Here is an 18198-nt window from a genome sequence, read left to right as displayed (position 1 = left end):
TGTGAATTGAGATTAGACATGCCATTCTGCAAGAAAATTTAAAAATGAATTAAACTCGGTATTTTTGGTTGAATAAATATGCCATTTACATTGGACATTTAATTGCGGTTGTAACTTCTGCCAAAATGTGCTTTAACATACTGGACAAATGCTCTTTGGCTAAAATGTTAGTCCCAGAGGTCAGGGCTAAATATACAAATGCGTTTTTCTCATTCTGATAGGATTGCCTACCTGTCTTGTAATGAATTAGAGTCAAAACTCAAGATTTGTGTCGACATTCTTGTCTTAATAGCAAAATAGTTTGAGCTGATCTTCTATTGTAATGGTTTTGGAAGAAGGCAATTGTAGGTCAACAGTACTAAAAATTGGGCACTGAGACTTTCTGAAGGGGAAGAGGAAAGGGAAGGAAGGATACAGAGAGCGGATCAGGTAGCGTGAAACTGAAGGGAATTAGGGAATCCAAGGCAAGTGTAATGTGCAAAACAGTTTTTAAAATGCCAAGTCTGGAAGGTTTCTGGTGGTGTCATCTGCTCTCGCCACTTGAGCTCAGAATGGTTAATTGATGCAAACCATGCAGGGCAAGTGGTATTTGTTCTTATCTGTTCTTATCATTTCTTCCACCTTAATTAAAGCCCATATCCTCTTGTTTGCTAAGCTGTGGAACGGACAGTAATGGCCAGCATCCTTCCCATAAAAAACCTGCATATGCTGGAAGGCAGTTCAGTCACTTTTTTGCCTGGACTTCTCCAGGCTACATGACCGTCATAGAATTTCCTCACATGATCTGTTTTCTATCATCATCTATGTTACTTTTCCCAGAATTTTATGAATTTTCACAGTATTGAACTAGAGACTACATTCTAATGGAGGGCTGATCTACATGCATTGTACCTTGGAAAAATTTCCTGGCTCTTGCATGTAGCACTCTTGCTAAATCTATTCCAGTGCTTTAAAATAAAGGACCTATACTGCTCACTCTTAAGTGTTTAATTGACTATGACCCCCAAGATCTTTTTCTCCTGAATTTATTGCCCATACTGCATTTGTTTCTTAATTTGGGGCCCTAAATTCTTCACCTTGCATTTATATATCGAATTTTACCAATTATTTCATTTATGAAAATCAGTTTATGTTATTCCTGGAAAGAGCACAGGGACTGGGAGTCAGGAGACCTGGGTTTTAGTCCCACCTCTTTTCCTGGCCCACTGTGTGTCTTTGGACAAGTGATGTATCCTCTCTGGGCTCAGCTTTTCATCTCCAAAATGAAAATAAGAAAGATTATGAGCCCAACATGGTATCTACGCCTGTACTTACCACACAGTAAGTGCCTAATAAATGCATACCTATAGCTATTATAAATTAGTAGTACCATTTGTAGTAATTAAGCATCATTATGAAGTCTTGTTGGTTCTCTCTCCTTCTTTGTACCTGCTCTAGACAGTTTATTTTTGATTTAATAGTTTTTCAGAAGCATTCTTCTTCTTTTTCTTCCCTTTACCTTTCTAACTTAGTTTTAATAATAATAATAATAATAATAATAATGTTGGTATTTGTTAAGCGCTTACTATGTGCCGAGCACTGTTCTAAGCGCTGGGGTAGACATAGGGGAATCAGGTTGTCCCACGTGGGGCTCACAGTCTTCATCCCCATTTTACAGATGAGGGAACTGAGGCACAGAGAAGTTAAGTGACTTGCCCACAGTCACACAGCCGACAAGTGGCAGAGCTGGGATTCGAACTCATGAGCCCTGACTCCAAAGCCCTTTCCACTTTCCACTGAGCCACGCTGAGTGCTTATTACGTGCCAAGCACTATGTTAAGGCTGGATTTGATATAAGATAAAGTACCCACCCACCCACACTCAGGACTCACACTCTATGTAAGGGAGGATAAGCACACAGCAAAGAGAAATACATTGTAGACAATCCACTAAATTGTAAACTTCCCGAGAACAGCGATTGTATCTACTAACTCCATAGACTACTTTTCCAAGAACTTAGTTCAGGACTCTGCACATAATAATCAGTCAGTGGTATTTATTGACCAATTACTGTGTGCGGAGCGCTATACTAAGTATTTGGAAGAATACAATACATTAGAATTGGTAGATGTGAACCCTGCCCTCAAGGAGATTACAGTCTAGTGAGAACTCAGTAAATATTGATGGATTGATTGGCAATAAATTAGAGACATTGGGGGGGGCATTTAAGAATACAAGAATCAACATGGTAGGCAGATGAACAATCCTTGGAGGCTGCCTTGATTCTCCTTCCTGTACCAAGCTTTAATCTGCCTTCCCAGCGTTCTGACAGGTCTATTCTCGTCTTATGCTGTCAAATTGTCTCCGACCCATAGTGACAGCATGGATGCATCTCTCCCAGAACACCCTACCCCCATCTGCAATTGTTCTGGTAGTATATCCATTGACTTTTCATGGTAAAAATATGGAAGTGGTTTAGCACTGCCTCCTTCCACACAGTAGACTTGAATACCCACCCTCGAGTCTGTCCCAAGCCGCTGCTGCCCAGCACGGGTGAGTTTTGACTTGTAGCAGTTTGCCTGCCACTCGCTAGCCACTGCCCAAGCTAGGAATGGAATGGGTATGCCTCTGCTTGACTGTGCCTCCCATAGTTGAGTCTGGTAGAGTGCTGGAAACTTTCCAGGTGCGACCCTGAGAGGGGAACAGGCCTACAGACCGTTTAAATTCCCCTGATCCACTAGTAGTATTAATAGCCACAATAGTAAGAGCATTTATTGCTGGGTGCACGTCTACACACCCACACTCAGACGCACAGCACGTGTTCATATTTACAGTCACACAAGTGCACTCATTCCCAAGTTAGTTATTCACCAAGATGATATCCTTGAGCAGAGATGATAATGGGAATCAGTAACAGCAAAGGATTCTACATCAAAAACAAGCAGCACAGATCAGCCCATAGCAGGCACAATAGCAACAGTAGGTAAGGGGAAGGTGCAGCTTATGGACAAAGCTTCTTTTGCAGTTACTTCTTTAGCTTTCATCAGCGTTTTCATCATGGACTGCCCTGCTGTGTTTGGGATCTATGATCCTTTAGCCTGGATTCTTTTCCTCCCTTCCATCTCATATCCACTTCAGGGGAAGTGTTCATAGGGATCCAGAAGGAGTTAATAAATCACAAAATCCCTGCACCTTTTTTGCTAAAAAACAGATCTTGATGTGAAGCTCTTTCTTTCTGATTTCCCTGTTGGAAGTCATTCCTCCCACTTGATTTCAGTGGTAAATATGTGAGAATGGGGGCTTTAAAAAGGAAAAATGGTTCTGGAAGTATTTTTGATTCATATTTTATCAGAATGTTTCTCATTCTTAACATCAACAGGGCTGAATCTTGAAAGACTTCTGCTTTGCCAAGTGTATTTTTTCTTACTTTAGAAAAAAATAGCCTACCTCATACCGTCGCTATGGCAAAATGCTATCTGAATTTGCAAATGTATTGACATAAAGACAGTAGAGAAATGGAATATTTCATAAGAGGAAAGAAAATTAGATACAAGTCTAATTAAATAGCGTGGGTAATATGCCTTGAGCTCCTTGGAGACATGGATGAAATATAAAGCGTAATTGTATTATCACTCAATCAAAATACTGCCATTTTGGGGAAAATTTAGGTAAGAATGAAAAGGAATTTTTCTTGTCAGGTCTTCCTTAGTGAATAAACAAGCCAGAATGTGAACTTGAACCCCCTGCTCACACATCAGTCAATGAATCACTCTCTTTCTCTTTCCAGGTGCCCCTCCTAAAAAGTCCCTGGAAAGTCCCAACCAATTTAAGCCCTAAAATTTGTTTATAAGACACAAGAGTGTAATTGGTTGCTTCCCAAAGCAGGACTTAATGACTAAAACTGATGACCTTTTGCCTGCAATAAAATGCATAAATGTTAATGGAAAATGTTATTTCAAAAAACTTGCCTCATTTTCCAGCATATGAAAGAGAAAACAATCCCTCTTGCTAGGTGAAAATTCAATTGAAAATGAGGCAGATTTTCTGAAATAACATTACTACACCGATTAAATTTTCACCTAGTAAGAAGCAGTGTTTTCCGTTTCATCATCTGTTGATTGCCTTTTAATAGGGTAAGACTGCCTGTCTCCCTGCAAGAAAATTTGGTTTATTGGGCTGCTTGCCCCAGCTCCCTCGATTTAGCTGTGGAGGGAAGATTGCAGGGAGTGGGGTTAGTGGGGAAACAGACCATGGCCCCCTGTAACATTTGCTCTAACTTTCTGTAGCGACCCCCATTATTACAGATTCTACTTCTGCTTTGCCGCTGAGGTTTGAGGCAAGCAGTGCGGCCTAGTGAAGCTTAGTGAAGCACAGTATGATTTATGGGGGTGTTGGAAGGTAGCCAGCATAGGGGTGAAAGAAGTGAATTTGGGATGGAAAGAGTCAGTGATGGAAGGGGGATGTTGCTCGGAGGAAGAGGGGAATTGTTGGAGAAAGAACCTCCACTTCCCCTTGCTCCTGAATATTTCTGTCAGTGGAAGAGGAGAGGGTCCATAGTGGAGAGACCTAAACCAGTAAATTTAAAGTGGCACACTGGCTTCCACTTTCTACTTGGGAGAAAAGTCTCCTGGCCCTCTTTCTCTTGCACCTATTTCTGCTTACTTGCCCTGTTTCCCTGATTTGAGAGGGTGCATGGAGGAAACTGGAAGGGGGCAGTGGCTAGAGTGGTTTGACCTCCATGAAACTATTCTGCGAATTCATTCGTTGTCCCTTGAATACAGTCATACTAGTATCATCCTCTCAAACTAAAAATTCTCAAGGATGCAAGTAACCTAACCACTGCTGGTTCCCTCAACTCTAATAATAGCCTCCCACATCTGGAATTGGAATGTAGTTTCCCAGGATTTGGAATAGTTCTCTCGCCACAATGGCTTAGGTCACAGATTATTCTCAGCTCTTGAATTTTGGTAGCTCTGAAGAGAGAGCACACTTGCTTTGCATTTGGAAGACGTAGAAAAATCAACCACCTAGTACAGTGTTCTGCACAGAGTAAGCGCCAATAAATACGATTGAATGAACATCAGGTCACTGAGAATCAACCAGTGGTACTTATTTGGACCTTACAGTGTGCAGAGCACTGTACTAAGGGCTTGGGAGAGTTCAATGCAACTCCCACCCCCAAGGAGTTTACAGTCTAGATAGGGAGATGGATATTAAAATAAATTATGGATATGTACGTAAGTGCTATGGGTCTGAGGGTGGGGTGAATATCAAGTGTTCACAGGGGAATCAGGTTGTCCCACGTGGGGCTCACAGTCTTCATCCCCATTTTACAGATGAGGGAACTGAGGCACAGAGAAGTTAAGTGACTTGCCCACAGTCACCCAGCTGACAAGTGGCAGAGCTGGGATTTGAACTCATAACCTCTGACTCCAAAGCCCGTGCTCTTTCCACTGAGCCACGCTGCTTCTCTAGATCTGCAACTCATCGGCTGCATGAACTTCGACAAATCACTTAACTTCGTTGTGCCTCAGTTACCTCTTCTGTAAAATGAGAATTAAGACTTTGATTCCCCACCTGGGGACTTGGACTGTGTCCAGCCTCATTCATTCATTCACTTGTATTTATTGAGTACTTACTGTGTGCAAAATCACTGTACTAAGCACTTGGGAGAACACAGTATGACAATAAAGACACATTCCCTACCCACAACGAGCTTACTGTCTAGAAGGGGTGACAGACATGAAAGTAAATAAATAAAACCATCCCTCATGGAAAAAAATAAAGTTGAAATCAGTTATGGAACAGGAAAAGTGCCTCAGAAATCAGAAGAGCACGCATAATAAATTAGGAATCTGAATGGACTTCGAGTAATCAGTCAATCAGAGGTGTATAATGAGCACCTACTGCTTGCTGGCCACTGTACTAAGCACTTGAGAGAAAGCAGTAGGCTTAATAGACATGATTCCTACCCTCTAGACTGTTAGCCCAATATGTGGCTTACATGTCTACTAATTCTGTTATATTGTACTCTCTGAAGGGCTTAGTATAGTGCTCTGTACACAGTAAGTGTTCAATAAATATGAGTAATTGTTTTAATTAATTAGAGAAGCTTAAATCTTGCGAAGAAGACAAACACTAGGCGTAAGTGCTTATTAAATACATTCGTTAGAATATAGTAGAAACACACCAGGGCAGAACTGAGTGTCCCAAAGGTCCCACTTTCAACCTTTATGTCCCATTTTTAAGTTTTAGAGGAGACTAAAATAATGAGCTGAAATGGCCCGTACTTTACTAAATCGTACTGAAATTCTAAAGTTTTCTCTCTTTTTGCTGGTGTTTTTCTTTGGTGTTGGTGTTTTTCTTTGGCCTCCCTTTGGCCCCGGAAAGGGAGGACTTCCGGGAAAATTTGGTGTCCTGCCCTTTGCCCTGCCCTGGCTAACAGTTGTCTTTATCTTCACCTGGCACTTTCATAACCAGCCCTCTAAGGTTTCCTATATTTTCTGTCTCTGAGGGAATGTGCAGCAATTTTCTGTTCCACAGCCACACACCAGAAATTGTTTTCTAGTGAGTGAATTCTCCAGTATAGAATGCAAGGCCGCAGTGATCATCAAACTGTTGAGAGAAGGAAAAAGAGAGGGAAGGAGAGAGAGAGAGAGGTGAGCAAGGGAAAGAGGGCTGTGTGTGTGAGAGAGAGAGAGAGAGGGTAGGGGAGAGGAGAATGGAAACTAAAGAAGTCCCAAGAGTGCTTTATGGTAGGAACTACTCAAGAAAAAATCAATACTACACTCAAGTGCGCGTTAAGACTTAGATGCTTCAGTAAAGCGGTTTACTTGTCAGTTTAATTAATAGTAAAGTCAATAGTACTATATATTTCTTAGGATATGTTGCCACAAGTAACACGAAACAAGAATCCCATGAGTGATATGTTTTTGAGTTCTGTAGTCAATAAGACATCAAATTAGCACGGAAAAGCAAGAGCTCATGATTATAATGTGAATTTAAGAGACTGTGAAGCCAAAGTGATTGCGATGATAATATGATGTAATATGAATTTCTACTTGAACCCACAAAATAAAAAGTGTGATCCTGTGAAATTTTTACACGTGGAAGAATTCAGTTTTCACAAATATCAATTGGAAAATAATTCAAATCCTTCCACTGTGTATTTATTTTAAATCTTGGGCAATTAGAAACCCAGAAGGATTACAGTAATTAAGCCATATTCTTCTCTCCCCAAGGTGAGAAAACAATATTGCATGAACCAAGGAGCGTGACTGTCATTTCTAGGCTTAGGCGAGCACATGTATCACCCATCCCCTGAGCTCCGAGAAGCAGCGAGGCCTAGTGGCTAAAGCACGGACCTGGGAGCCAGAGGACCTGGGTTCTAACCTCGGCCCCTCCACTTGTCTGTGTGCCCTTGGGCAAGTCACTTAACTTCTGTCGGCTTAAGTTTCCTTAACTGAAAAATGGGGATTCAATACCTCTTCTTTCTACCAAGACTGTGAGCTCCATGTGGGATAGAGACTGGATCTGGCCTGATTAACTTGTCATTCAGTCCTATTTATTGAGTGCTTACTGTGTACAGAGCACCATACTACGCGCTTGGAAAGTACAATTCGGCCACAGATAGAGACGATCCCTACCCAACAATGGGCTACCCCAGCACTCAGGACAGTTCTTGACCCTAATTGTTCATTCATTCATTCATTCATTCATTCATTCAATAGTATTTATTGAGCGCTTACTATGTGCAGATCACTGTACTAAGCACTTCGAATGTACAATTCGGCAACAGATAGAGACAATCCCTGCCCATTGACGGGCTTACAGTCTAATCGGGGACTTACGGTGTAATTGGGGATGGTGCAATAAGGTGGGTGGGGTTAATGCCACTGGGGCTTGTTGGTGGTTGCCCCTCTTCCCTATGCTGGCATCTTGTCTCTCAGTGGCTTAATGGAGGATTAGTTGGGGCTCTGAATCTCTGAGGTCCAGATCAAGAAGACTGAGGTTTCCCGGCATCGGTGGGACCTCAGGACAGCTTTGGGGATCTGTTGTTCTGGGAGACAGGCACTCTTGGGTCATGTGGCCACTCATTACTGGTCTCAACAGGAGCTGTGACCCTTTTCCCGTGGGGGAGGGAAAGGCTCTGATTTGGTAACCAGCTTGGCCTGGATGCCTTCAAACATTCAGTACAGTGCTTGTCACATAATAAGCGCTTAACAAATACCACTTTTTTATTATTATTAACATTAGAAACCTTTTTCCTAGGGAAATGGGCTAATTAGAATTTGAAGAAAAAACAGTCCTATCCATTGCGGTTAACATTTTTTCCCTTTAGTACTACGTTAGTGTTATTATCGTATTTGTTAAGCTCTGGGTCGAGCAACCAATCAGTCAGATTTATTGAGCACTTACTGTGTGCAGAGCACTGTCCTAAGCGCTTGGGAGGTACAACATAGAGTTGTTAGACACAATTCCTGACCACAGTAAACTTACAGATTAGAAGGGGAAGCAGACGTTGATGTAAATAAATAAATTATGGTTGTATACATAATTGTTGTGGGGCTGAAGTACATGGGACTACGGGTACAAATCCAAATGCAAGGGTGATGCCGAAGGAAGTGGGAGAAGAGAGTGGGTGGACACAGCCACTGCCTCACATGGGGCCCACTATATAAGTAGGAGGGAGAACAGACATTGAATCTTCATTTTTTTTAAATGAGGGAACTGAGGCACAGGAAAGTTAAGTGTCTTTTTCAGGGTCACAAGGCAGGCAAGTGGGAGAGCCAGAATTAGGAATCAAGTCCTCTGACTCCCAGGCTCCTGCTCTTTCCACAAGGCCATGCTACTCCTCAGAAGTTAGATATGGCATGAGAACATGCCAATAAATACAGGTCCTGGGACTTTAAATATCTTTTACCGTGGTTCCTTTCTTTGGAAAATGTAGCTGTAATGTTGATGAGGAATAAGGTCAGAAAGAACCAAAAAGATACGACACTCAGTGCCTTCTTCCTGCTGACCGTGAGGAAATAAAACAAAGTTTGAAAAATGTTGAGAAGCAGCTGGCCTAGTGGACAGGGCACGGGCCCGGAAATCAGAAGGACCTCGGTTCTAATCCCAGCTATATCATTTTTCTGCTGTTTAACCCTGGGCAAGTCACTTCATTTCTCTGAGTCTGTTACCTCATCTGTAAAATGGGGATTAAGACGTTGAGCCGTATGTGGGACTAATGGAAGGAGTACGGGCCTAAAAGGCAGAGGATGTGAGTTCCAATCCTGGCTCTGCCACATGTCTGCTGTGTGACACTGGGCAAATCTCTTAGCTTCTCTCTGTCTCAGTTACCTCATCAGTAAAATGGGGATTAAGACTGTGAGTTCCTTGTGAGACAGGGATTGTGTCCAACCTGATTAACTTGCATCTCTCCCAGCCCTTAGAACAGTCAACCAATTGTCATTGTCATTGTCAACCAAAGAGAGGTGGCATCTAGTTGGACCTCATTTTATTTCTTTCCTCATTATAGAACCTGGACGCTCTACACGACCACCTGGCTACTATCTATCCAGGTATGAGGGCACCTTCCTTTAGGTGCACTGATGCCGAAAAGGGCAAAGGACTCATCCTGCATTACTATTCTGAGAGAGAAGGACTCCAAGATATTGTCATTGGAATCATCAAAACGGTGGCTCAACAGATCCATGGCACGGAAATCGACATGAAGGTACTGTTCCATAAGAGAACTGGTAGGAATATGGATAGAAGTAAGAACCACAAAGAGGATACTGAATTGGAAATTTCTTCCCAGAAGTGTCCAGAGTCCCCAGAATCTGTTGATGTCCCAAATATTGGAGTCACAGGTTACAGACTTATTTCATCAGACACTTGCATAAAACATGTCAGCTCTTGGACTTTTAAAACTGTACATTATAATTTATACTTCAAACAAGCAATCCGTTGAGCATTCATACAGATCATTGAATGTGTGAAGTGATAAATCATTCGTTGTTCCTTAGAATCACTCAGGGAAATAGAGTAATTACATTTCCTCCCTTTTCTGAGACTAAGGAAACTGTGACATAGAAAGTGTAGGCAATTTCTCAAATGATTATGCTTGGAGTTTGTGACAAAGATAGTATTCAAATTTTGCCCTTGTGTTTACAGCGTGGCTGTGATGCCTTTAAACTCTAGGGAGTCCAGGGCATTTGAATTAGAGTTGACACTTAGTAGATTGCTAAGTGCTTAGTACAGTGCTCTGCACACAGTAAGCACTCAATAAATATGAATGACTGAATACATGCCTCTTGTATGATTACCTGTAATAGCTATGAACATGCATAGCAACATTTCATTGAGTGTAAATATAGACTGGATCTGGTTTGTTTCTATCATTAACATATTCAAAAATGTTTATTAAATATCCATTTGTCCTAGGTTTTAGAAATAGATATGGCATTGCCCACTATGAGCTGATAGTCTACAAAATATCCTTATCTTGGGAATCTCAAGGCCTTTGAAATATTTGGGAATTATGTTAGTGTCTGTTTCACCCACGAGTTTTTAAACTCCATGAGGGTAAGGATCGTATTTACCAATTCTACTGTGCTTTCCTAAGAGTTTAATACAGTACTTTGCATCCAGTAGGTGCTCAGTACATACTGATTGGATGACAGCCACTCGCCCTTGTTATTTGCTTCCTGCTGACTGGCTGTTTTATGACCTTGGGCAGTCACTTCACTTCTCTGTGTCTCACTTTCCTCCTCTGTAAAATGGGGATTCAATGCCTGTACTCCCTCCTACTTAGATTGTGCGCCCCATGTGAGACAGGGACTGTGTCAGACCTGATTAATCTACGCCAGAGCTTGACACAGAATAAGGGTTTAATAAATACCAAAATAGTTTTGATAATAAGAGCCAGGCCGTTTAGACTGCGCTGTAGCCATTAGCTAATGATGCATTTCAAACAGCCACGTCTTTCCCAGGATAACTAATTTCATCCTATTTTATCACTTGCTTCCAACTCTAAGATGTTAAATCACTAGATTCAGAATGCTACATGTCACAACTGACTGCAGGTGCTATAAGAAGCAGCATGGCTTAGTGGATAGAACACGGGTCTGGGAGTCAGAAGGACCCAGGTTCTAATCCCGACTCCATCACATGTCTGCTGTGTGACCTTGGGCAAGTTACTTAACTACTCTGCTAGTTACCTAATCTATAAAATGGGGATTAAGACTGCGAAGCCCAGGTGGGACAGAAACTGTGTCGAACCTGATTAACTTGCATCTACCCCAGCACTTGGTACAGTGCTTGGTACGTAGTAAGCGCTTAGCAAGTACCATAATTATTATGAGGAATGCTAAACGGGCAAGCACAGAGAAACGTAAAGCAAAGCCCAGATGCAGATTGCCTCTACTAGTGTCTACGTGGATATTCATGAACTAGAGACATTTATTTGACATTTCCTGTAGAGCTGCAAGATTTCTTTGTAAGTGGATTACAGCAGGGATTGGAGCCAAATTAGAAAAAGCACTCCACCATCACTATCTATTCAGAGACAAATTGGATGGGGATTCTTGGCTAATGCCCTGCCAGCATCAAACCCCGGCGCTTCAGTGTTTTATTATTCTTTTTCTGCGGTTGGTTTATTAACTGTCCCATATCTGCATGCAGTAGTGATGTAGAAATATGTCGATGAAGCCTGCAGAAACTTAAGTCCTATTTTTAATGGAATGTTGGCCTCTGTGTGAAGCAGGTAGATGGAGTTGTATCCTCACTGGGAGGCTGGCAGCCTGGGGACCTCCAGCCCAGACTGCTGGAATGGGAGAGGCAGGAGAGGCGCCATCACACGGCCCCTTCAACCCAGCATCTCTGCAATCACCATCTGGTGAGCCGTTTTGGAGAGCCAGGAAAGCAAGGATTCATTTGCAGCCCAGATTTATAGTTAATGAGAAACTTAGGTTTCATGACATTTGAAGGATAAAAGAGACAGAGTCAGGGAGAGATACATGCAGGCACAAGTACAAGAGCAACAGAGGCAAAGTGAATGCCTCCACTGGCCTCCTGACACGTTTCGATCAGTCACTTGTATTTATTGATTTCTTAGCTGTGCAGAGCATGTACTAAGTGCTCGGGAAAGTGTACCACGACGGAGTTGACAGAGATATTCCCTGCCAACAGGGAGCTTCCTGCCTAGAGAGGGAGACGACATTAATATAATAAATAAATTATGGATATGTACACGTGAGGTGCTGTGGGGTGGAGGATGGGGTGATATCAAGTGCTAAAAGAGTTCTGATCCAAATACAGTTCCTTAGTTGCTAACCCACTGGTTGAAAACCACTGTTTTAGAGGAAAGAAACTCAAAGCAAGAAATGTGCAGTAATGTTTTGCTAAAATATGCATTGTAAATGATTTTCTTTACACTTGCCTGAACATTTGTCAATGTGGGCTCATATTTTGCATCTTGAGAGAACGATATGTATCATAATGAGAAGTGTGGGAAATGTGTCAGAAGAATAATTGTTGTTAACATGTTCATGATGAGTTTTTGTCCTGTCCAAGGATAGTTCATTTTCACGTAATCGTCTGCCTCGTTAAGGGTGAAAGTTCACCGACGATCGTGAAAATTGTTGGGGTTCAGTTTATGAGAAATTTGCATCTTCTCAGGAACCAGTCTGTAGAACATGACAGTGAACTAACAAGACTAATGTAATATATTATCCAAAGGATGTTTTACATCGGGGAGTTTGAGAAATAATGAAAGCAATTTGTCTTTAAATTAAGGCCCAATTTAAAAGTATGCTTTTCTTCAATATGATTTCTTATCTAAGCAGGGACAAATTCTCACTGGATGGTGAAAGGAGATTTGTCTCTGAAATCCAAAGGACACTTGTCCTGATTTGCCTTGTTGTTGTTATGGTGATGGACTTCTCGGAGATGACACTATCTTGGGCTTTCTTAGGCTATTTGAGGATTAATCTTGCTTCCCAGATTTATCAGGGATGATGCTACTCTTTGATATAGGATCCCCTTCCCACAATATTCTTCTGAAATTTTGACTCGGTTCTGCAGTTTCTCAGTAGATAGATTTAGTTTGAGGAGAGGTGTGTTTTAATCCCCAGTTGTGTTTAGGTGACTGTGGCTGAGGATAAGTAAAAAAAAGTCACATATCACAACCTCTGTCACTTTGCACCCATTATCTCATCTGTAAAATGGGGATGAAGACTGTAAGCCCCGCGTGGGACAACCTGATCACCTTGTATCCCCCAGCGCTTAGAACAGTGCTCTGCACATAGTAAGCGCTTAACAAATGCCATTATCATCATCATCATCATCTTTGTGCATGCACACACACACACACACACACACACACACACACGCAGAATACACATTCTCAGGGCTCCTCTGATCAGCTACTGGAGTTGGGGCACTTGAAGCCATAAACTGAGTCTGTTCCAAATGTTCACACGTAGTCACATCAGGTCAACCTTGAAGGGCCATGCTGAACGCAGCTGGTGACACCTTGATGGAAAATTGACCGAAGTAGCAAACCAGTTACACACAAAAACATGAAGTCTCTATGAGTGTGAAACCTATTCATGTACACACGCAAGCACATAAACACCAGTCCTCCCCACTGAATCCTAGTCCCACAGCACTTATGTACATATCCTTATTCTTTCCCATTTCCCTACCAATACTTTATTTAGTGTCTGTCAATCAGTGGTACTTATCAAGCACTGTGTTCAGAGCGCTGTACTAAGTGCTTGGGAGAGTACAATACAGTCAATGAATCGGATTTATTGAGTACTCACTGTGTGCAGAGCACTATCGTGAGCACTTGGGAGAGTACTCATACAACAGAGTTCGGGAGATAGGTACCACCCCCAAGTCCTCCCCCTGACTTTCCCATCAATGTAGACGGCACCACCATCCTTCCTGTCCCACAAGCCCATAATCTTGATGTTATCCTGACTCCTCTCTCTCATTCAACCCTCATATTCAATCTGTCACCAAATCCTTTCGGTCCCACCTTCACATCACCAAATCCTTTCGGTCCCACCTTCACAACCTAGTTAAATTTTCCCTTTTGTCACCATCTAAACTGTTACCATATTAATACAGTCACTCATCCTATCCCTCCTGGATCAGCCTCGGTTCTGACCCCCCAGACACCTATCTCTCCCCACTCCAGTCCATACTTCACTCTGCTGCCCGATTCATTTTTCTACAGAAACTTTCAGGACACGTCAGCCCGCTCCTCATAAAACTCCAGTGGTTGCCCGTCCACCTCCGCGTCAAACAAAGCCTCCTGACCGTGGGCCAGCGTTCTTTCGGCAATGTGTGACTGTCAGGATACAGCATGACGTGGACCTAGAATAGACGGTTGTGTGCACACTTTTAGTATAGGCTAAATACTAAAGCCTGAGGCTACAGTAATTCAGGGTTTTGTAAGAATGCAATCCTCACATTGTAGAGGAGAACTGGGTGTTATTCAAATACAGAGTGTTTTGGGTATTACGTCATTAACTTTGTCCTGTGAATTTCCCTGCACTTTATGCTACATCAAAATATGAGACCCCCCTTTTTCCCCAGGTCATTCAACAGAGGAATGAAGAATGCGACCATACCCAATTTTTGATTGAAGAAAAGGAGTCTAAGGAGGAGGATTTTTATGAAGACCTTGACAGATTTGAAGAAAACGGTACCCAAGAATCACGCATCAGTCCTTACACTTTCTGCAAAGCTTTCCCTTTTCATATAATATTCGACAGGGATCTGGTGGTCACTCAATGTGGCAATGCCATTTACAGAGTGCTCCCTCAGGTAAGAGTATCTTAGAAGAACATGGGACAGTAAAGGATTATCCCTCAAATTTTATAAACAGATTATTACACAAAGCCTCTGGAGGTTATTTTTAGTCTCTGGCATATTACATACATTTATATAAAATCTATTACTCTATGTAAACTATTTGACCTAAAGTGAATTTTTCCCTCTCTGTTTTTGATTTTCTGCAGAGCCTGTAGTGAAAAAGAATGAAAATCAATAGTGTCTATGGGAGCACTTGTCCTATTGCCTAAATTATATCTTTTACCAAGAATAGTCCAGGAGCAGCCATCTTAGATCAGGAGTTTAAATCAAGCACAAGCACTTACTGGGATGGGGAAGTGGGAGTGGAGAAGGGAAAAATGTTTAAATCTAACTTTATAAGCATAGACAGTAGCACGTTTGTCACATGGGGTATAAAACTAGACTTGGAGTAATCTCTCCCGTTTTCTTCTAGTGATTTCACAAAGTTCCTTTTCCTGACTGAAGGATTTTTTTTCTTTTAAGAGTAGTTGTTAAGTGCTTACAAGGTACCGTGTACTAAGTACTGGGGTAGATAGAAGTCAGTCAGGTTGGACACATCCATGTCACACCTGGAGCTCGCAGTCATAATCCCCATTTTACAAATGAGACACAGAGAAGTTAAGTGACTTGTCTAAAATCATAGAGCAGATAAGTGGGGGGCTGGAATTAGAACCAGGGCTTCTGACTCCCAGGCCCGTGCTCTATCCTGTAGGCCATGCTGCATCTCAGGGATAGAAGAATTCTATGTGAGCAAACCTATACCCAAAAACACTGAAGTTTAGGGGAGATGCTGTGAGTGTTTGTGCTTGAGCAAGGTTGTTGTCTTTGGGGATCATAATTTATTTTCCAAATGATGACTTCCAACCAAGTACGGAGTTCATTCACATGCCGGAATCCCACAGAGCCCATGGTCAGATTGCACAGTTCAGATTGGAAATAATGGCCCCAAGTGGCTTTTTGTTTGATCAAGTAAACACATCCAATGACAAAGAATTTGCCTCCACTTAAAAAAATTTATAGGTGAAGTTTGGGTCCTCTACCAACAGTATTTTTTCTCACTGTATATGGTTTTGACTCTGAACCTGATCTTTGCTTCTTTTTTTCCACATTTTAGCTTCAGCCCGGGAATTGCAGCCTTTTGTCCGTTTTCTCCCTGGTGCGACCTCATATAGATGTTAGCTTCCATGGGATCCTTTCACACATCAACACAGTTTTTGTGCTCAGAAGCAAGGTAATCAAAATTTTACTCCATTTGGTGAGAAAAATCATGCCTAACGAGAAGTCATAAAGAGAAAATGAGCAGAAAATGTTACTACAAGAGTGGTTGATAATGGTATAAAGGTGTAATAAAACATAAAGAGAAGTTAAAAAGCAGTATTGTTGATTTTTTCAGAAGATGTTAAGTAGCCATTAACTGAGTTTTTGCCTTGCAGCTTCACAGGACCCAATTAATGGACCCCAGAGGGTAGAGAGAACAACTTCCCTTCAGAATATCAGAAGCATTTACTGAATGTTTACTGCTAATTAATTCTTTCATTCAGTCATATTTATTGAGCACTTACTGTTTGCAGAGCAGTTGGGAAGTACAATTCAGTAGCAAATGGAGACAATCCCTGCCCACAGTGGGCTCACAGTGAAGAATAAATGACAGTTTTAAGGTGGTTTGCATTAGAAATGGATGAGATAATAATGTTGGTATTTGTTAAGCGCTTACTAGGTGCCGAGCACTGTTCTAAGCGCTGGGGTAGACACAGGGGAATCAGGATGTCCCACGTGGGGCTCACAGTCTTAATCCCCATTTTACAGATGAGGTAACTGAGGCACAGAGAAGTTAAGTGACTTGCCCACGGTCACACAGCTGACAAGTGGCAGAGCTGGGATTCGAACTCATGACTTCTGACTCCAAAGCCCATGCTCTTTCCACTGAGCCACGCTGCTTCTTCGAGATGAGATGAGATTAGGCTTTACTTCTGGAGTGCAATTGCACCCTGTATTTCTTGGGAATGAGGTGAACCTCTCAGGTGTTTGCTAATTGCCCTGCCTTGCCTTATTAAGGAAGGATTGCTGGATGTGGAGAAGCTAGAATGCGAAGATGAATTGACTGGGACTGAGATCAGCTGCTTGCGTCTAAAAGGTCAAATGATCTACTTACCTGAAGCTGATAGCATTCTTTTCCTGTGTTCTCCAAGGTAAACACAACTGGAGTTTGACTCCTGAATTGTAGTAATCTCTCGATGGAGATGTGCCTTAGCTTTCTCTCCAAGTCACAGAAGAATTATCACACCTATGATAGTGCAGTTTGGTTTATGAAATTGATAAATATGAAGAGATTGAGTTCAACTAGCATAATAGCCTAAGGGCAGTGGATATGTGACATGTTTTTCTTCTGAACCTTAGTTTTTGTGGAACTATTTCCACTAGTTTCCAGGCACATCCCTTGGCCTACTACCCTTCCCCCTCTATTACCTACCAAGTTATTTAGTTCTGGTGACTTATGGCTGGACTGGATAATGTCACAGGGAAGCAAAGGAAAAGGAAGCTTGGCTCCCCTTTACTTTCCACATTCTATCAGCCTGCTCAGTGACCTCAGATTGGGAAACCGTAAAGGAGCACATGCTGTTTGTTCCAGGATGTGATTTTGTTGTATTTAATCTCACATCTAGCACATTCGAATACCTGAGTATCCTCTAAACAAAATATTCTTCTGGGTAGGAGGGAAGGAGAAGTTTTTGTGTTAACAACACCTGGAAAATAGAGGTTTAAGTGCCATTTTCAACCAGATAATTCCAGCATTCAGAGAGGTCCCATTCCCATGAACTGTGTAGACTTCTGGCATTTTACATGAACTGACACCCTTATATTAGGTCTTGATCTACAGATACTCTTCCTAAGAGAATCCTATAAGGATCGCCATGCGCTGACACAAAAGTCTCTTATGGAAGGGGAAAATTCAGCAAAACTTCTTTCATTTATACAGTTTATATTTGTGGAAATTAATCGAAAGTACATCGACAATGTGCAGAAGTCTAGCGTAGGCAGCAGGTCTCCTCATCCTCCCTCATCCTGTCCCCATGTAGTAGTTTGGGGTCATCCTCTGGAGAGTCACTTGGACCAGACGGGTCTAATGTTCACCATTTTCCCCATGTGTGATAGTGTGATGAATCTGGACGATCTGACAAGGAGAGGTCTGTACTTGAGTGACATCCCATTGCATGATGCCACACGCGATCTTGTCCTTTTGGGAGAGCAGTTCCGAGAAGAGTACAAGCTGACTCAAGAACTGGAAATCCTGACAGACAGACTGCAACTTACACTGAGAGCTCTGGAAGATGAAAAGAAAAAGACAGACACGTAAGAATGAATGCC

General features: G+C 42.0%; 1 protein-coding gene across 1 annotated transcript in view; it reads left to right on the top strand.

Annotated features, from left to right (window-relative positions):
• The window catches only part of GUCY1B1 (guanylate cyclase 1 soluble subunit beta 1), a 56241-nt gene that overhangs the window by 26843 nt on the left and 11200 nt on the right, over nucleotides 1-18198 (top strand). The window contains exons 5-9 of the mRNA XM_029076513.2: nucleotides 9503-9700; nucleotides 14575-14805; nucleotides 15947-16063; nucleotides 16888-17021; nucleotides 17986-18183. Of these exons, the coding sequence (XP_028932346.1) occupies nucleotides 9503-9700; nucleotides 14575-14805; nucleotides 15947-16063; nucleotides 16888-17021; nucleotides 17986-18183 (878 nt within the window). The remainder of the gene's footprint in view (nucleotides 1-9502; nucleotides 9701-14574; nucleotides 14806-15946; nucleotides 16064-16887; nucleotides 17022-17985; nucleotides 18184-18198) is intronic.

Source organism: Ornithorhynchus anatinus, chromosome 12 (genome assembly GCF_004115215.2).
Source record: "Ornithorhynchus anatinus isolate Pmale09 chromosome 12, mOrnAna1.pri.v4, whole genome shotgun sequence".
NCBI classification, from domain to species: Eukaryota; Metazoa; Chordata; class Mammalia; order Monotremata; family Ornithorhynchidae; genus Ornithorhynchus; species Ornithorhynchus anatinus.
This window is presented reverse-complemented; position numbering and strand designations above follow the sequence as displayed.